The 19507-nt window shown below is 38.0% G+C and overlaps 1 protein-coding gene across 5 annotated transcripts in view; it reads right to left on the bottom strand.

Moving 5' to 3' along the window:
• Positions 1-19507, bottom strand: part of RWDD3 (RWD domain containing 3) — a 53499-nt gene that overhangs the window by 30976 nt on the left and 3016 nt on the right. The window contains exons 2-5 of one of the 5 annotated variants that reach the window (XR_002478112.2): positions 11663-12150; positions 9706-9821; positions 9502-9607; positions 3754-3920 (exon numbers count right to left, since the gene is read on the bottom strand). Coding sequence is in view for 3 of the 5 variants with exons in the window: in XM_021668189.2 (XP_021523864.2) it covers positions 9493-9607; positions 9706-9821; positions 11663-12150 (719 nt within the window). In the remaining 2 variants the exon portion in view is untranslated. Of the gene's footprint in view, positions 1-856; positions 3921-7727; positions 9608-9705; positions 9822-11610; positions 12151-19507 lie in introns of those variants that run through there. The other 4 variants (XR_002478113.2, XM_021668189.2, XM_021668194.2 and 1 more) reach the window with 4 other exon arrangements.

Raw genomic sequence — 19507 nt, forward strand, 5'->3', positions numbered from 1 at the left:
AAGCAACATAACCAAGTGATCTGAAGAAACTGAAACCTATGATCCAGTTTACTTAGAAAAAAGCAGTCTTGTCAAAAACAAAACAGCAGAAAGCAAACTGACTGAGATATTAAATTAGTTAAATGATTAACTTATCAAAAATGAAGATTCCATTCCCCAAATTTTTTCACTTCTTAGTAATTTATATGCATCACTGGCAGTTTTGCAAACTTTAGGCATTTCTGTCTGTTTTTCATAGTATGAAGATTGCTCCTCATCTTTTCTTTTCCAAAGTGTGCTCCTGATCTTTTAATTTCAAATTCATTTTCTTGCCCTATGCATTTTATAATAGTGAATACTTTAAAACCTTTTTTATTGATCAAAGTTAGACTGTTGTGCATCAACTGGCAAATTAAGCTACTTTGTGATGGTTCCAAAGTTTCAACAGCATCTTCATCTTACATAGCTGTATGTATTATTTGAGTAGTCTATTTTCCTTTTTTTATACAAATAAGTGAAAAACAACAAATTGAAGGGTTAAAATTGTGCTAACAAGAAAAGGTCTCATAGAGTTAGCATAATTGAGATAAGATGGAGATCAGTTGGCTTAACTTCTATCATACAATCATTAACCTTTACTCACTTGAGGGTTCAATCATGAAACAAAGAACAAAATTTAAAATATGTAAGAATGCTATAGCAATATGATGAAATATTGTTTGATTGATAGACAAAGGGTAATTAGGAATTCATATATTTTTAGCTTTCTGGGACTGGAATGCCCTTCACAATATGTATGTCTATTGTTCAACTTTTCACATTCGATCTCCTCATATATGTTTATGAATATATAATTATAGGATAGTGAGTCTCAAACTTTAATATGCACACGCACCACCTGGGAATCTTATTAAATTATAGATTCTAATTTAGTGGGTCTGGGATAGTGCATGGGATTCTGTGTTTCTAACAACAGATGATGCTGGTCCATGAGCCACAGCTTGAGTAGCAAGGTTACGGGAGACTCACAAGTGCAAACATTGCAAAAAAATACTTAGTCTATGATTCACCAAAATTACTACTAGGTAAAAAAACAGTGACTGCTACTCCCCAATTCTACCAGTTGATTTTAAACCAAATTGTCTTCAACTTTGCTCATCTTCCTGTGGTCGGTCCCTTTTCATTCAAGTATTGGTTCAAATGTCATCTCCTTAGAGAAGATTTCTCTAACCACTCTACTTACAATAGCCAACCCTTCTGCATCTACCTTACAATTTTGTCTGTGGCTAAGCCAAATTTTAGGATTGAAATATTAATATTACAAAGATGTAAGAATTATCTTTAATATTTTTATTAACTAAAAATATGGTATAGGCATTTTTAAGCCCAGCTTAGTTTTACTGGGGAAGAAATACAGAAATATCTTAAAGTAATAATATAGCTTAATGAATTATTAGAAACAAAATGTCTGATAAACCAGCATCCTGGTCAGGAAATAGGACATAGCCATCTCTCAAAAAATATGCTTGCATGCCTTTCTCCAGTCCCAACCCCTTCCATGCCCAGATATGTAACTGACATCCTTTTAGTGTAACAACTTCCTTGCTCGTCTTTTAGTTTTTAGCACTTAAGTATGTGTGCCTCATTATAATTAAGCATCGTTTGCCTACTTTTAAATGTCTGGAATCAGACAGTACATATTCTTTTGTATTTACTTCACTTGGTTCAATGTTGTTTTAAAGATGGATCCATGTTGCCCTGTGTGGCTGTAGTTCTCTCATTTAGTTTGCTGTATAGTCTTCAACTGTATGAATATATGACAGTTTACTTGTCCCTTTTATGCTGATAGATGCTTGGGTTGCTTCATTTGGGCTATTAAAAATGATGTCACAAACGTGTTTGTATATGTAACTTCCTACACATATGCACACATTTTTGTAAGGTATGTACCTAGAAGCAGAATTGCTGGGTTATAGGGTATAGAAATTTTGAGTTTTTCTATATAATACCCAACTGTTTGTTCAAAGCAGTTGGGTCAATATATACTCCCACCAACAGTGTATCAGCATTGGCATTGCTCTTCTTTGCCAACTCTTGCTATTATCCATCTTTTTAAAATACATGTACATATATTTTATTTATATCTCTCTATTGCAGTGGATGCAAATATCCATCTTTCAAATTTTAGTTGTTCTAGTGGGTGACTAGTGGTATCTTACTATAGTTTTATCTCTGCATTTCCCCTGATTACTAATGAAGTTGAACACCTTTACAAATGTTTTTTGGCTATTTGGATATTCTCAGTTGTTAAATACTTGCTCAAAATTCCTGTGCCCATTTTTCTATTAGGTTGTCTATTTCTTATAAATATTCTAAATATTAGAACAATAGCAATTAAATATGTTCAAATAACTTCTCCCATTCTGAGTTTTATTTTTCTATTATCTTTAATATCTTTTGATGAGCAGTTGTTCTTAGTTTCGATGTAGTAAAATCTATCAGTCTTTTCTGTAAGCATTATTGCTTTGTGTCTTGCTTAAGACTAGAACCCAAAAGTCAAGAAAATATTCTATATTCACACAGGCCTGTAATCCATCTGAAATTAATCTAGAGTATGTGAGATAGGGGCAAAATTTAATTGTGCCGGACCATGTGTTGAAAAGACTGTTCCCGCCAAGTGTGATTCCTATAACATCCCCACTTAACTCACCTTTTGGGCTTGTCCAGAAGCAAGTTGGTCTTAGAAGGTAACTGCAGATTATCAAATTTAAATAGCTGGTGGCTCTAACTACAGCTGTTCTTCCAAATGTAGTCTTATACTGAAGAAATCAACATACCTCTGGGTACTTCATATCTAGCTCTTGATCTGGCAAATGATTTTTACCCTATACTAATTTGCAAAGGTCACTAGAAGCAACCACAGCCCCACACTTCCACTTTAGGACTATACCTTATTTTAGGACTATATCAACTTTCTGAATCTGTGTCATAAACCAATATTCAAGGACTTCATTAATTTTAACATCCCACCAAACATGGTGATTGAACCTGGTGAAAAGAATGTAGCAAACATTCTAAATGCCTTAGAAGACAATCATCAGAGGGAGAAAGGTGAAACCCATGAAAATTCAGAAGCCAATTATCTTAGTGAAGTTTTTAGGGGTCTAGTGTTTTAAGGTATATCCCAGAATACTCCAATGTGAAAGGTTACTTGCTTTACCTCGTACTCCTACCATTAAGGTATGATGTTTCCTAGGTATCTTTGGATTTTGGTGGCAATATATCCCATATTTGAATGTGATACTCTGACCTATTTACTGATTAACTCTTGGAGTTACCTGTTTTGAGTGGGGGCCAGAGCAAAATAATAGGCTACAGATCCAGACTGTAATGAAGCTGCCCTGCTACTCGGGCTTTATGACCCTTAAGATCCAATGGTGCTCAATATAGTTATGGCCTACAGTGATGCTATATTAGAGAACTCATGAGCCCAATAGAGCCTTAAGATTTTAAATCAAAACCATGCCCTCTTCTGCAAATAATTATCCTTCTTTCAAAAAAGAGCTCCTAGCTTGCTACTTGGATCTTAGATAAAATTGAACAATTGACCATGAGACACCAACGGAACATAGGAGCTACATATCACGACCTGGGAATTACATCATTCATGAAATTGTAGAGTTGGGCATGTACAAATGAAGTAATATTTATGAGATCAGGCACCAGTGGGTCCCAAAGGTACAAGTAAGCTGCATGATCAAGTGGCTCAGTTACCTATAGTAGCTACTCCTTCTGCATAGCTTCCTCTTCCTCCATGCACACTGAGGATCTTATGGGTAGTTCCCATAACTTGAAAACCATGTAAGAAAGATTTCAGTCTTGGTTTATGGGTGGTTCTTCACAATATGCTTTAGCAATTTCCACTTCAATCTGGAGTGGCTCTGAAAGACAGAAGTCAAGAGAAATTTACTCAGTGGGTAGAACTTTGAACAATGATTCTGGTTGTGCACCTTCTCTAGGTAGAGATGCCCTGACATATAGATTTACAGTATTTCATGAGCAGCAGTGAACAGGTTGACCAGGACGTCACAGACTTTGAAAGAGCAAAATAAAAGGACTAATGAAACGGAGATCTGGAGCAAAGGTATATGAATGGAGTTCTCAGGCTGACCACAAAATGTGAGGATATTTGTGTCCCTTGTGATGTTTATCAAAAAGCAACCACTGCAGAGAAGGCCTCCATTAATCAAATAGATTAGCTGAATTCTCCTGTGGATATTAGCCTCTTTCCCTAGCACCCCAGTGCTTGCTTAGTGGGTTCAGGTACAAAGTAAATATGGCAGCAGGGATGAGGTTATTCACTGATTCAACAACAGGAAATTCCCCCTCACCAAGGGTGATCTTGTTACCAGCACTGCTGAGTACCTAAACTGCTATAAACAAGGACACATAGTGAGCCACCAAAAAGGCCTCCCTTAATAAAAAACACCAGCTACCTGGTGGCTGATCAATTACATTGGCTCCCTTCCCTAATGGAAGGGCTAGCAAATTGTACTTACTAAACTGGTACTTCTGGATACGAATCTGAAGTCCCTTCCTATAATACAACCAACCATGATCCTATAGACATCTCCCTCACAATATGACTTCTGAATCAGAAACTCATTTCACAACAAAATAAATGTAGCAATGGATAAAATTCATAGGCCTCTCCATGTATCTAGCCACCCAGAAGTGGCTGGTTTGGTAGAATAATATAATAACCTATTAAGACTTAGTTATGCTGGGTGCGGTGGCTCACACCTGTAATCCCAGCACTTTGGGAGGCCGAGGCAGGTAGATCACTTGAGGTCAGGAGTTCGAGACCAGCCTGGCCAACATGGTTTAGTAGAAACCCTGTCTCTGCTAAAAATACAAAAATTAGCCAGGCGTAGTGGTGTGCACCTGTAATCCCAGCTACTCAGGAGGCTGAGGCATGAGGACTCGCTTGAATCCAGGAGGTGGAGGTTGCAGTGAGCTGAGATAGTGCCACTGCACTCCAGCCTGGGCAACAGAGAAAGACTCTATCTCAAAAAAAAAGGACTCACTTATTAGTCCTGGTGGGAGACAAGCCCCTGAGAGATTTCAGTGCTATTATACAAAATGTAGCATATAGTTTGAACCAGTGATCAGCATACAATTTTATTTCTCCCATTGCCAGAATACGTGGGTCCAGGAATCGAGGAATAAAAATAGGACTGATTCCTCTCAATATTATACTTAATAACCTTCTCACAGAATTTCTAATTCTCATCCCTGTGAACTTGGACTATGCTAGTTTACAGGTCTTAGTTCACAAGGAAAGAAAGCTTCTACCAGGGCACATAAAATGATTCAAATGAACTGAAAATTGAGACTGATGCCTAGATATATTGGGCTTCTTATGACACTGAACAAAAAAAACAAAGAAAGAGATTCCTTTGTTGGCTGGGGTGACTACAGGGATATTGGGTTGCTGCTACACAAGGGGATCAAGGACCCCAGGGGAAATCTCTGGATTGCCTCTTAGGACTTATTTCACAGTGAAAATTAGTAAGCACCCCAACTACTAAGGGCTCAGACCCATCCAGAATGAAGATTCAGCTATTCTACCAGGGAAGAACACTTGCCAGCTGAAGTGTTGGCCAGGACCAACAAAAAATTAAGTAGAGGAAGAAGTTACAAATATCAACTGCAGCTTCATGACCAGTTACAGAAACAAGTACCGAAGTCGTTGTGTAAATGTGCTTCACTGCTTTCTATGTATCTTTGTATATAGTAACTGTTTTCTCCTTCCCCCCTCAAGCCATAGGAGTACAAGGAATGCCACCAATAGTACTGATAGTGAAATTTACAGTTTGATCTTCAAGCTACAGAACATCCAGGTGGGACTGTGACTAAACTAGAAAAATTAACACCATTAAGAACAATAGTAACTGGTGAGACTTTGTGTCTCCCCCTTCCGAGGGAATGGTGAGTTTCATATTTAAACAACAGTTAAATCTATATAGACAGAAGCATAAAACTGTTATATTGCCGCAGAGAAATTTAAATATGGGTAGAGGGGTGTGTGGATACTGAATAGCCAAAAGGAAGGGTCGTGCTGGTTGGTTGTTTTCTGTGGGCACTCAGCCCTCTCAACATTTCACACACATAGCCATCCTTCTATAGTCAGCTGTGTTCTCCTGAGGCTGAAATTCTGCGATCTACATTCCCCAGACTTCTTTGCCAGCTTGATTCCTGTTAGGCTTGTCAATAGAAGGCACTTCTGGGAGATCAGAAGGTAGCACAGGTAGCACTGTGATCCTTGTTGGCAGTTGGTACAGCGGCAGCCAGGCTGGAGTGATTCCAGATTCCAATGGACAGTGCCTATTAGCAATTGTAGCTCTGGTCTAGGCAGCATTTGAGCAGTTTCCAATAGTGCAATAGCAAATACAGGCTATTATAAGTCTTCAATAGTGCAATAGCAGATGCAGGCTCTTAGCAGTTTCTGAACTCTTGAGTGTCTCATCCTCCTCTTTTTTTTTTTTAATTCAGCCCCGCTCCCTCTCCCTTTTACTCTTAAAGCCTTTTTAATTTGTAATTAATGTCTGTTTTAAATTTACTGTTTGAAATGCCTAGACTAGTTTCTAATTTCCTAACTGGACCTTAACTGATTAATCATCCCTTGAACTCTTGCATTTTTAAGTTCCAGAATTGTTCTTTCTTTGAAATAGAGTTTCACTCTGTCATCTAGGCTGGAGTATAGTGGCACAATCTCAGCTCAGCTCACTGCAACCCCAACCTCCTCAGTTCAAGCAATCCTCCCACCTCAGCCTCCTGAGTAGCTGGGACTATAGGCGCATGCCACCATGCCCAGCTAGTATTTTATGCATTTTTTGTAGAGACGTGTCTCATCACACTACCCAGCCTGGCTTCAAACTCCTGAGCTCAAGCAATCTACCCACCTCAGCCTCCCAAGTTCCTGGGATTACAGGTGTGCGCCACCACAACCAGCTGATTTCTATTGCCTGTTTTTTCTGCTGTTTCTCACTACTTTCTTGTCTCTTCATATATCCAGTTATCTCTGATTGCTAGATACTGAATTTTAAAATAATTCAGATATAATTTGAGGCGTTAGGAGGATGTTAGCTTCCTTCAAAGAAGATTTGGAGGATTTGAGAGCATTAGAATCACAGAGACCTTCATCCAAGTTGAAGAGTTAAGATTTTCTAGACCCACCAGAATCCTCAAACCTTACCCATAGTCTAGCACAACTGGTTTATGTACAGTTCACCTTTATTAACACAGTGTGGTCCTTTGGGGGTCCTAACTCTTGGCCCCACCTACTTTTTCCTCCAGACCCCATGTTTACTCCCTAGATCTCCAAGCTGCAGAAACAAACTCAGCCCTTCAGCTAACTATTGCAGAGTGGCAAATGTACCCATAGGAAAAAAATAGCCCCAGGTGCTGGGTTTACTTCTCTGGATTCCTCTCCCCTCCAGGGTTTAGCCTAGCAATTCTCACTGTCTAATTGACTTTGATTCTTTTAAGAGGATGTGTTTTATATTTTGTTTTTAGTTTTCTTCAGTGAAAAGCTGGTCCACCATTACTGAAGCAGAAGTCTTAATTATCTTTTCATAGGTATCTCAAGCTGAAAAGAAAGCAGCAGAGTTTGAGGCAAAAATATCAATGTAACTAATTAAGAGTCTCCTACTCTAATAATAAAGAAATACCAAAGACAAATAGCCTTGTGGTATATAATTTAAATTTTATTTTATCCAGAGGTCAAATTACATTTATATAAACCGCTAACTCTGTCAAGGTTTACTTTTCCATTCTGATGTGTATGTATTCGCCAAAGACTTAGATGTAAACATCCAAGAAAGTAATAATAACCAATACTTTTAAAAAATAATTTTAGCAGATAGAAATATCATTAAGTTAGAGAAAGTCATTACAGCGAACATTCAAGTTGATCTGATTCAAACTCTTCTGTAAAGAGTCCAATTTGAAGATGAGAGGCTAAAAGAGCACCAGAAAGCATGAGCAGAAGGATATTTTTGCAGAGAAGAGTCCAGGTAAAATGTCACTATATTATGATCACCCTCAATCCATCTCAATCATATGGCCAATATTCTCAACTCTATTCCTTTTCATTATTTTAATTTTCACTGAAACTACAGGAAATCAAAGGAAGGGGTAATAATGAGCAGTCCCAAATTTTCAGACCTATTTTCTCAGTACTGCTTCCAGAAGGGAAGCTTCTCCTTGCTATACATGCTCTTCCCATAGAACAATCTAACCACATTTACCAGTTCTCCAAAAAAAAAATCATAAATACGCCAGAATGAGATTAAATAAACCGAGAACCTCCTCATTAAAGAAACTCCATAAAATAATCAACAGATAGGTATAATTAAATTACAAAGGTCCCTGAAAATAAGATAATCAGATTGAACTGACATCATCACAGACAAGTACTATCAGGAAACACTGCTCAGCCTGCCACAATGTTCTCCTCACTTCCCTCCCCGATCAGTTATAATTGTATAATGATATCACTATACTTCATAAGTGGCAGTGAAAGGGATTCACTTGGCCTTTCTTCCATGACTCAGCCCCTTATTTTAGCAGGCCAAGTGGCTTCATGCATACAGATATCCTTTCTGAGATACAAATGTCTACTTACATTTTTATTACAGATTTTAACATAAGTTTTATCTTATGGCTTCTTCTCTCATTAGGTCATGATAAATATATTTTACCATGTTTTGACAGATTTCATAAGAAAGAAAAAACAGTATTGGCAAATAATTTCCTCCATCTAGCAAGCCAGGTTCGTTCTATATGAACATTTTTCTTCTTATAAAACAAGAAGGTAAATTTTTCAAATAAGAATTTTAATTGGAATCAAATCTCTAGTCCTAAGGCTAGCAAGTACCATGCTACTCTAGAACCCTCTCAAAAAGAAACTGTAAATCTGGTTCTGTAGAACTTTGTATTTAAACTAACAATTTATGCAGTTCCATAAAAAAATCAGCGTTGTATCTTTCTTAACATGTATTAAAACATTAGACATAAGCTGAATGGGGGAAAATGGTGATCAAATGCTAAAAATATAAACATAAAAAAAGTAAACATAAAACAAATTCCTTTTTAAAAAATCATTTAATTACAAGGAAATTAGCCAGAAAATTGCATAGTTCCAAACAAATTTTGTCTATAAAAACAAGTGCTCATTTACCATCTTTTAAAATTTATCTTTTAAATAATGTCTAATCTACTGAACCTAGCCTTTCCTGGCAAACATTATAATATACAAGTTTTCTTCATGTTTAATATTTCATAAAGCAACTGGCTTTTGTTCCTGAAGTTAGGATGATGCCTATCATTTTATTTCAGAGAAACTTTAAAATTACTCCCTGGTGACTATTTCAATTAACTACTTCCAAAATCCAATGCAAAAACAACAAAAAACACTGCTATTTCACTAAAAGATTTCTGTCTTCCATTTCATTTTACCAGCGTAAGTACAAATTCGGAGAAAAGCTTCTTAAGTCCTGCAGTTTCAAATTCCTTTTGTAATTCATCCAACGCTGAATACTCTTTGACTTCAAATGCCAGAAACCTGCATTATACAAGAGAAACTCATGAATATGCCTAGATTTGTCAGAGTATAATTATCGATTCAGTTGCTTTTCCATCTGCAATAGTACTAAATTATACCTTTTGTGTTCTGTCTGTACTTTTGTTTCAAACAGTACACTAATCATTTTCTCTTTGCATTTCTTTCCACTTGAGTCCACATCTACTTTGGAGGTTTTCTGAAGAATCAGGTACTCCTAAATAATAAATCAGTATATTAAATACATATCTTACTCTGAATCTCAAAAAGTCCTCATTTTAAAGGAGCCATAAACCTATAGGCTTATTTTCATGCTTAATGAGTACTCTCTTTTTTAATCAAGCAGTAAGAATTTTTACATACTTGTTTTTACATACTTGGCAGAATAATGTAGTGGTGGATACAGGAGTAAAGAACAATATAATCCAAATCCTCAAGTTTAAATCTGGATTGAACTGCCTACTAGTTCTTACTCTGGACTGGTTATTTGAATCCTCTGTGGCTCAGCTGCCTTCTCCATAAAATGGGAGTATAACAACATGTTATACTCATGGGGAAGCTGTACTGATTAAATGAGGTAATACATGCAAAGCGCTAGAGGAGTACCTGGATATAGCACCACGGCACACTTGCAAGCACAAGCTACAGTTCTTAAACGGTTACAAATTCAGCAGCTAAATGACACTGCCAGGCACACAGCACTTACCATTCCAAACTGATAGCATCTATAAATATGTACCTATACATTCTCAATCCTAGTATACAATCTTACAAAAATATAGAGAAATTTACATAAAATGACATTTTAGAGACAGCTAAAAAAAGATCTCCTAGATAAGTATTATTTCTCTACATTAGCAGAGTTCTAGTAAATATGAATAAACACTTGTTAATTAATTGATGTTTCAATCTGAGTAACAACATCTGCAAAACAGCTGTGTTTAGCCTAATATTCCTGAGCTGGCTTGAAGAGAAATCTGAGCCTAAAGGTAAAGATGAGCAAGAAAATTAATTTTTATTTATTTTACCCAATAGTCAGCTACTATTTTACCCAAAAGGATCAAACGTTATAGATATACTACAAATCACTTTAAAACAAGTGCTTCCTCAGTCAGCCCCAATCCAAGATAGATCTTAAATCTGAATTATTGTTTTATCTATATATGTTAACACAGCACGAGTCTGGTTAACTACATGCCAAAGTAGTTTTGTGGTAAAAGCCCATCATGAAGAAACTAGGTCATTATTCTACAAATCTTTAAGATTACAGGCTGTTCACACTAAATTTGTCTTAAATAAATTGAAATGTAATTATTCACGACCTAACCTATCTGAAAGTATAAAACCTATGAAGTGATTTGTAGCGCTTCTAAGATTTATAATAAACAGCTTTCCTCATCTTGTCCCACCTAAAACAGGTCAGATGAGTTTAGAATAAGAACTTGAAAAATCTGAAGAAGATGATGACTTTGAAAGCAACTGCTGAGACAAGTCAGGTGGAAAGCAAAAGTTAGGTAGGAGGTGACAAGTTGACAGCCCTAATGATTCTACTTCTACTAACATGAAATCTCGGTTATAACAGACAAGCTCCTCTTTCCAGGTATTATAGATACCAAATTAAAGTGTCAGAATGTATTTTTAACAGCCAGAAAGTTACAAATCTTCCAGACTATCCACAAATACATACCTCGCTGTGCCTCACTATGGGAAGAAACATTAATATGCACAAACTTTTAGTGCACATTTATAAAGTTCAGGCTCATAGCTAATTACAGAAACAAACACTCATGTGCCACAGAGCTTTTAAAATAACCTGTCACTTTATTAAGTGACATGATTTTTACAATATAATCTTATTCTTCAAGCTTTGCAAGTTTGTACTTGTAATTAGCAGTCAGACATTCTTTAAAAAGAAAATGAAGATCCATTAAGATGGTAATAATGCAAGCAGAAACATCTTAATAATTAGTCTATCCTATTGTTATAAAACACACTTAAAGACACACCATTCTAAGCAGAAAATAGCCAGATTCATCTCAACATTTAACTTTTTGGCACCTTGAGGTCGTTTCTGTCTCCTTGTAGTAAAATCAGTATCATTTTACCCATGAACATCAGTCTTCCTGTCAGCCTTAAATCTGAAGCCCACTTCTCCACAGTTTTGACATATTTAGTCTTTGCTCTCATGTGATCTAAATGCAAAAGAGTTATCCACAATCCATCATCCACAGTCGTGCTTGTTGAAAAAGTACATTTTGCATTGCCACTTCCAGCTTCCGGTTGGTTGAGGATATGCCTGAGATTCTGCTGAATCCAGAGAACCAGCTCATGAACCACAGGCTCTGACAAAAGGCTCTCTGCTTGCTCAAGTAACTTCTCTTTCACAGTCACACATTGGGCCCTGGTCAACTGTTCAGAGTTAACCGAGATACCAGGTAGACATGAAGGATAATTGACTGGCAAATGGAATACCAGTTCCAGAGGTATATCCGCATCCATAAATCCTTCAGCTTTTGTGTGAATTCTGAACACGGTCCCATCTGTCTCTGGAAGGCATGCAAAAATAATCATTAGCTGTATGTACATTATTCAATTTTAATGGAACACTAGCAAGTTCAAACTTTTGTTTCAAATGTCAATTTATTTTTCATGAGAAAACTCTGAGCTATTTTATGAAGGAACATGTAATACTAGGAAAGCTATGATTTACAAATTGTTTCCTTCAACTATACCCATATATTCATGTATTCACACACACCAGCACCCTTGACTTAACTGGCATTGACACTTACTATCACCCCATTTTTATTAGTTACCAAAAAGGCTTTTCATCATATAATTTTTTCTTCTAGCCAGACTTAGTTGATAATTCTGAAAATCCCTAATAAACTCATATAAGCTTTCCAAGATACAATACCATGTATAAATAAAATCAGTAATTAATTAAAAAAATTATACATGAAATCCAATGAAAGTCATTTTATGGTAAGTCCAAGTAAGTCGAAGCAAACAATGGAATCCCACGTGATTGTAGGGTTGCAGAGAAACTGACGACTGCATGTGACACAGTAACTGCCTGGCCTGCTCTCTTCTTATTTCAAATATATTAGTATCAGTATAACATGAAGGTAGCAAGATGAACTGAAATTGAGTGGCCATCAATTCTGCCTCTTCCGGCTCCTAAGAAGGAAGGGGAAAGCACACATAGGATTTCAGATGAAATCCTCTGCTCTCTTTCAGATTTGCTCGGCTTCACCCTCTGATGTGTTCCACACCACTTCACGCCACTTTTCAAAAAGATGATAAAATGTCAGGCTGAGTAGAACAGAACTGGGTGCAAATAAATCTCTCTGAAGCTAACTTGCCTCTCTCCACCCCTGCTTCTCTCTGCACGTGCCCTTGCTTTATTCCTGTGCATGAGAGAAGCAGTCAAATCTTTCCCATTTTCGTACCTGGATTGCTGCTCAACAGCCTCAACGCCTGAAACCTGACTGTATCCCCATTTTAAAGAACCTAACAGAACATTAAAATTGCTTCCTAGCCTTCTGATTCCACATATATAAAAGCCATTGCTACAGACATTGATTCATACAGGACCAAACACATCTGTTAGAGTTTTTCTTTCATACGCTCTTCAGTACCATCTTCAAGGAACTACTATTTTAGGACATCATCTGAAAACACAGACAGTTAACTGTTATAAAGAACATATTAAAATGATACAATTTATATTTGAATTACATAAGTAAAATGTATACTGTATACCGTATAAAGAAAAATTTTCCAAATCTAACTTTGTACATTCCTCTAAAATCCATCGTTTCTTAAAACCCTTCTTTCTTCTATCTAGTAACTTATTCTTTTTTTTTTTTGAGACAAAGTCTTACTCTGTCACCCAGGCTGGAGTGCAGTGGTGTAATCTTGGGTCACTGCAACCTCCACCTCCCAGGTTCAAGCGACTCTCCTGCCTCAGTCTCCCAAATAGCTGAGATTACAGGCATGCACCACCATGCCTGGCTAATTTTTGTATTTTTAGTAGAGACAGGGTTTCTCCATGTTAGCCAGACTGATCTCAAACTCCTGACCTCAGGTGATCCTCCCATCTTGGCCTCCCAAAGTGCTGGGATTACAGGTGTGAGCCACTACACCCAACCTAACTACTTACCCTTTTTAAAAATATATTTTATTGCTAAAGTAGGCTGCCTATGTTAAATCAGTGCATTTCAATAAGTAAAACAGACATTACAAATAGAACTACAGACAACACATGACCATTTAGGCAAATAAACTTCCTAGTAATCATCTAGAGAGTTAATATTCTCTCTTCAAGGAAGAGGAGAACTTTTAAAGATCTTCATTCATTCATCATTCAACAAACATTCACTGAACACCTACTAAGCTCAAGGCACTACTAGTCTCTGAGGGAAATGATAGGTAAGACACAGATCCCATCATAGTGACTCAATCCAGTGTTTCAGAACACGAAAGGGAGGACATATCCCAAGTGATCTTCCTTGACTTCTCTTCTACATCTAAACATTTCTTTATTCATAAATATGCATACATATACATGTACATATAATTTATATAAACATAAATGCATAGTGGTAGGTAATTCTCCAGGGATCTGGCATTTCTGAATTATGAGCAAAGGGCATCAATGGTTTTGTTCAAGGACATTTGTGTAACTGACAACCTTGGAAGCTAGAGTTTCTCCCTCCAGATCAGGGGGCAGATTTGTTTCCTAAGCAATATAAAATAACATATTCCTCAGGACAAAGATTGAGCAGGATCACTAACAAACCCCTCATAACACTGGAGGGTTCCTAAGTTCACTGCTCCTCGGGTATAACAAAGAACCACTGAGTGCACAGTGTGTACACCTCAGTCTACCTCCACATCGCTCCATTGGACTTGGGGGACGAGGAGAATCAATGTGAACACAAAGCTAATGCTGCCTGCTGTACAGTAAGCAGTAACTGCCCAAATCATCTGGGTTCACTGTCTCCTTACTGGCTTAATCATGGAAATGTGCTAGTGACCAAGGACATGCAGTTGTCGCTGCTGCCTAGCAACTGCTGGGCCACTTGATAACATACACTTCTTTTATTTAGTCATCTTGCTCCTTTTCACTGTTTAATCTGAGAAAGAAGTTTCTTCCTCCCTTCCACAGGAAACACTATCACTGCTCTTGTGCTTGTTTTTTGTTTTTGTTTGCTTTCTGAGACTGGGTCTGACTCTGTCACTCAGGCTAGAGTGCAGTGGGATGATCGTGGCTCACGGCAGCGTCAACCTCCTGGGCTCAAACAGCCCTCTCACCTCAGCCTCCTGAGCAGCTGGGATTACAGGCATGTACCATCATGCCTGGCTAATTTATTATTATTATTTTTTGTAGAGATGGGGGCCTTGCTATGCTGCCCGGGCTGGTATTGAACTCGTGGCCTCAAGCAATCTTCCCTTATTGGTCTCCCAAGGTGCTGGGATTACAGGTGGTATGCCACCACACCTGGGCAGTGCTTACATTTCCTATCCCTCCTTCTAATTATTCCTCTCCTCCACTAACAGAATATTTATTTTCTCCTTGCATAAAAAAAATTCAGTGCTACTAATTCCCTTAAGCTACGGCCCTATCATTCTCTATCCTTTCATCTGCAGTCTTCTTAAAATATAATTCTCTCCACCTGCATCCATTTTCCCACCAGCCACTCTCTCTACAACTACTTGTACTGTGGCTCCTGACATACCTTCTCTCTGAAGCTCCTTTCTCAAACATTACCAATGACCTCCTAATTGCCACTGTGTAAGAAAGAGAAAACTCAGCAGAAGTGGGTTGCTCAAATTCTGCACATTCCCATGATCAGCCTGTCTTTAGGACTGGCCCATGGCTGGCTCCTGAGAGCTGAGCTCAGAGTCCTGGTAACATTCTGCCTGTTAAGAGTATGGGTTCGTTTTTTGTTTTGTTTTGTCTTGTTTTTGTATGTCTGAAGTGTTGGACCACATAGTGTCTGTTTGATTAAATGATTTAGGCTAACAATGTGATTTATGGTAAATCTTCTTGCTCTAGAAATGAGTCACATAGGTACTACATGCTGAAAAGATCGACCCCCAATTAAAATTCTGACAAGGAGACTCAAGTGAGCGTTCCTGGTTGGGAACACACCTCATATGTTGCCACATTGATTGCTAAGAAAATTAAGCATGTATGTGTGACTCTTCTGGAGGGGACATCTGGAGCTTGCTCCCAGTTTCTCCTGGACGTCATTCCATGCAAGTCTTTTCTTTGCTGCTTTTAGTCTGTATCCGTATGCCGTAATAAACTGCAACCATAAATATAGCAGTGTTCCTGAGTCCTATAAGTCCTTCTGGCAAATCACTGAGTATGAGGGTGGTTTGGGCACCCCTGACATAGCCACATTCGTGGCTACCTTTCTACAGCACCCGAACCTGCTGAACCCATCTCAAAATTCTCTCTTCCCTTACCTCCCAGACACCACAGTGTCCTGATTCTTTTCCTACATCTCTGCTTATCGCTGAACTGTTTTCTCTACTTTTCCTAAACCCCTAAATGACAGGCATTCTGTAAAGCATAATACCATGAATAACTTTCTTCCTCCAGTTATCTAGGCATAATTTTTTATTATTATTTGAGACGGAGTCTCGCTTTGTTTCCCAGGCTAGAGTGCAGTGGTGTGATCTCAGCTCACTGCAACCTCCGCCTCCCAGGTTCAAGCAATTCGTCTGTCTCAGCTCCCGAGTAGCCAAGATTACAGGCACCTGCCACCATGCCCAGCTTATTTTGTATTTTTAATAGAGATGGGGTTTCACCATGTTAGCCAGGCTGATCTTGAACTTCTGACCTCAGACAATTTGTCCCCCTCAGCCTCCCAAAGTGCTGGGATTACACGTGTGAGCCACCACACTCAGTCTAGGCATAAAATCTTAAAGCTGACTTTCATATTTTTTCCCCCTTCTTGTTTCATACTTAACGTTCAACTGCCAAATCCCACAAGTCCTCCAGAATTTCTCTCCCTTCCACTCACATGACCACCCTCCTAATTCAGGCCTTTCTCTGGCTTCTGCAATAGTGGTCTCCTCACTGTCTGCCTCTCCCCACACCAAATCATCCCAATACCACTCTCCCAGACTGACAAATGAATTACAAATTCTTCCATGCAACACCTAGGGCCAGCCTACCACTCTGACTTCCTCTCCCCTCACTCTTTGCTTCAACTACCCATTTTATACCATGTCCTCAGTCTTGGGTGTCCCATCTCTGCCTCTTGCTCCTACTATCCTATCTTCCAAGAAGGCCCTTATCTTTCTGTCTACTAAAATTTTGTCCAGCTCCACAGTTCCTCCCTAAGTCCCGCCTAATGACTTCCATGGTATTTCAAACTTATTTTACGGTATTTTCATGCCCAGAATTATTGTGGTTAAACTAAATTAATATTTTCTCCAGCACTGAAATGTCTCAATTTTCTTCTTAAACAAACACCAAAAAGGGAGGGGATACAAAAAGCTTTTAAATGTTACAGTTATACATCTCTTGGAATTGTGCTAGTAGCTTGTAATCATGGATCTCACAGGTGCAGAAGTCCCTGGTACCTGTGATAGACTAAATAATGGGCCCAAAGATGTGCATATCCTGTTCCCCAGAAGCTGTGACTACATTCCCTCACATGGCAAGAGGGCCTTTGCAACATGATTAAGGATTTTGAGAGGGGGAGATTATCCTGGATTACCCAGGTGATCCCTAAATGTAATCACAAGTGTCCTTATAAGGAGGAGGCAGAGATTTTACTACAAAGGCAGGCAACGTATCCACACTGAAGCGAGAGGCTATGCTATAAACGTTGAAGAATCCCTTTCTCATCAAAACCCTGAGATCCATAGTGTTCTCCAACCTCTGCCATATAAACACCCACCAGGTCCTCTCTAGTGCAGGGAACCACATGAAAGAAACATGTTGGTAGCCCGGGGAAGAGTCATGAAAGGCTATTGAGCCAGCCATGTCAGTCCTTACCAATTTTCATTTTTCTCTGTTATTTTCTGGTCCTAGTCAGCAAATAGAATAGCAATGGGGGAAAATCCTGACTTTCACCTTAGAAAACTGCGAGAAACTACTAGTTACATGTTCCGAAGAAAACTGCCTTAATTATTTTAAGAATTGGAAAGGATTAGCATTCTTCCTAATTGGCCTTGGTAAATCCCCCTGCCTACCCACACACACACTGTAGCTGCAAAATGAGATTATACAAAATGATACTATCATCTCTACAAGAAACTGAAAAGCCCAATAACATAGTCCATTCTGCTAGTATTTAATGTGGCAATAAAATTATATACTTTAAAAGCCCATTTTATCCCAAAAACTCTAGAAGTATGTATGTACTCTTCCATTTCTCATCTGCCTGAGATTGTACAAGCAATTAAACTGGCTCTTTTTTGCCTCAGAATTTTTCATATAACACACACACTGTAAGTCTGATTTTTTGTTTATTTTTTGCCATAATAAAAAAGAAAACAAAGTTGCCCCTATCTGCTTTAAGGTTATTAACAGCTTATAAAAAGAGTAATTAGCAGAAAAATAACCATGCTCTAAATCTAACACTAATCTCTGCCCCTCGTTGGCCCCCCAAAACTTTAGTTAATAAGCTTAATTCACAAACTGATCATTCTCAACAAACATCTATGCCCTAGAAAACGTAAGGCTTGCCCCAGAAAACTAAAATTTCCGTAAGTCCAAGGCTATTTTCATGTATTCGAAAGACTCTACCAAAAGATGTGGGTCTTGCCCTCTGGTTGAAGTTGATACAAATTGACTAGTTGTTGTTTCTAACCAAATCACTCTGCCTTCTGGTAAGGGTATCATTTTCATAACTAAACCACAAACTGAAACAGGTTTCAAACCTGATACTTCCTTACAAACATCTGAAAGTATGCTCCTAACCACATTCCAAACAGAAATTAAAACTAGAGAAACTAAACTTTTAGAACTCCAAATCGACACTAATGCTATTTTTTAGGTTTCATTCTACTTCATAAACTACAACACACAATAGAAACTCTACAAATGTAGTCAAATAACATAAGACACTGAAAAAGATAAAATTTAAGAGAATGGGTTCTTCAGGATTCACTAAGAGCCCATTAAGAAATTCTTTACATACTACATACATCTGATTTTCCCTACACTTGTATTTTTTCTTTGCACTTGTTATATATTCTCAACATACAACTTTGAAGAAAACCACTAAGAAGTCTTCAGCACCCTCTCATATTCTATAGGATAAGACTGTCTTTCCTCTTGCTCCTAGGCAGCTCCCAGGCAAGCATACATCAGTGCTTGTTTTATGCTTCAGTTGGATTTTTACATATAATTCAATGTAGCTACAGAAGAAGAAAAAAAAAAAAAACTAAAAATAAACGAAGCTAAAAGTGGCAATCTCATGCTATAGAAGTGAAGTTCAAGGCTAAATCGGTTTTATAGACCTGAGCTCAATACTGACAATCAGCAGAAAACCAAGCTGAGCAGATTTAGAAGGGTCAATGTGTGACAGTCATGATTCATTTTATAAGAGGGCCCAATCTAATCTGAACATTAGTGTTGATAAAATACAAAAATTCACTCTGCAGCTACTGTGAAGACATATTACATGATACTGGGTTCTCCCATCGCACAACTTTTTTATCTGTGAGATGATTTCCAGAAGCACAACTCCCACCTATAGTGAACATTGACCACGCCCACATAATCTCTGTGTTGCTCAATTTCCCCATCAAGAAAATGGTGAAACAACACCAATCTCACGCCTCTCACAGACACACGCACACACACAAACACTCCCCTTTGGGGCTGTGCTCAACAGAAGTTGGCTCACACATCTTTTCTCTGGGTGCTCA

Source organism: Aotus nancymaae, unplaced genomic scaffold, assembly GCF_030222135.1.
Source record: "Aotus nancymaae isolate 86718 unplaced genomic scaffold, 86718_ANA_hifiasm-v0.15.2.pri h1tg000103l, whole genome shotgun sequence".
NCBI lineage: Eukaryota > Metazoa > Chordata > Mammalia > Primates > Aotidae > Aotus > Aotus nancymaae.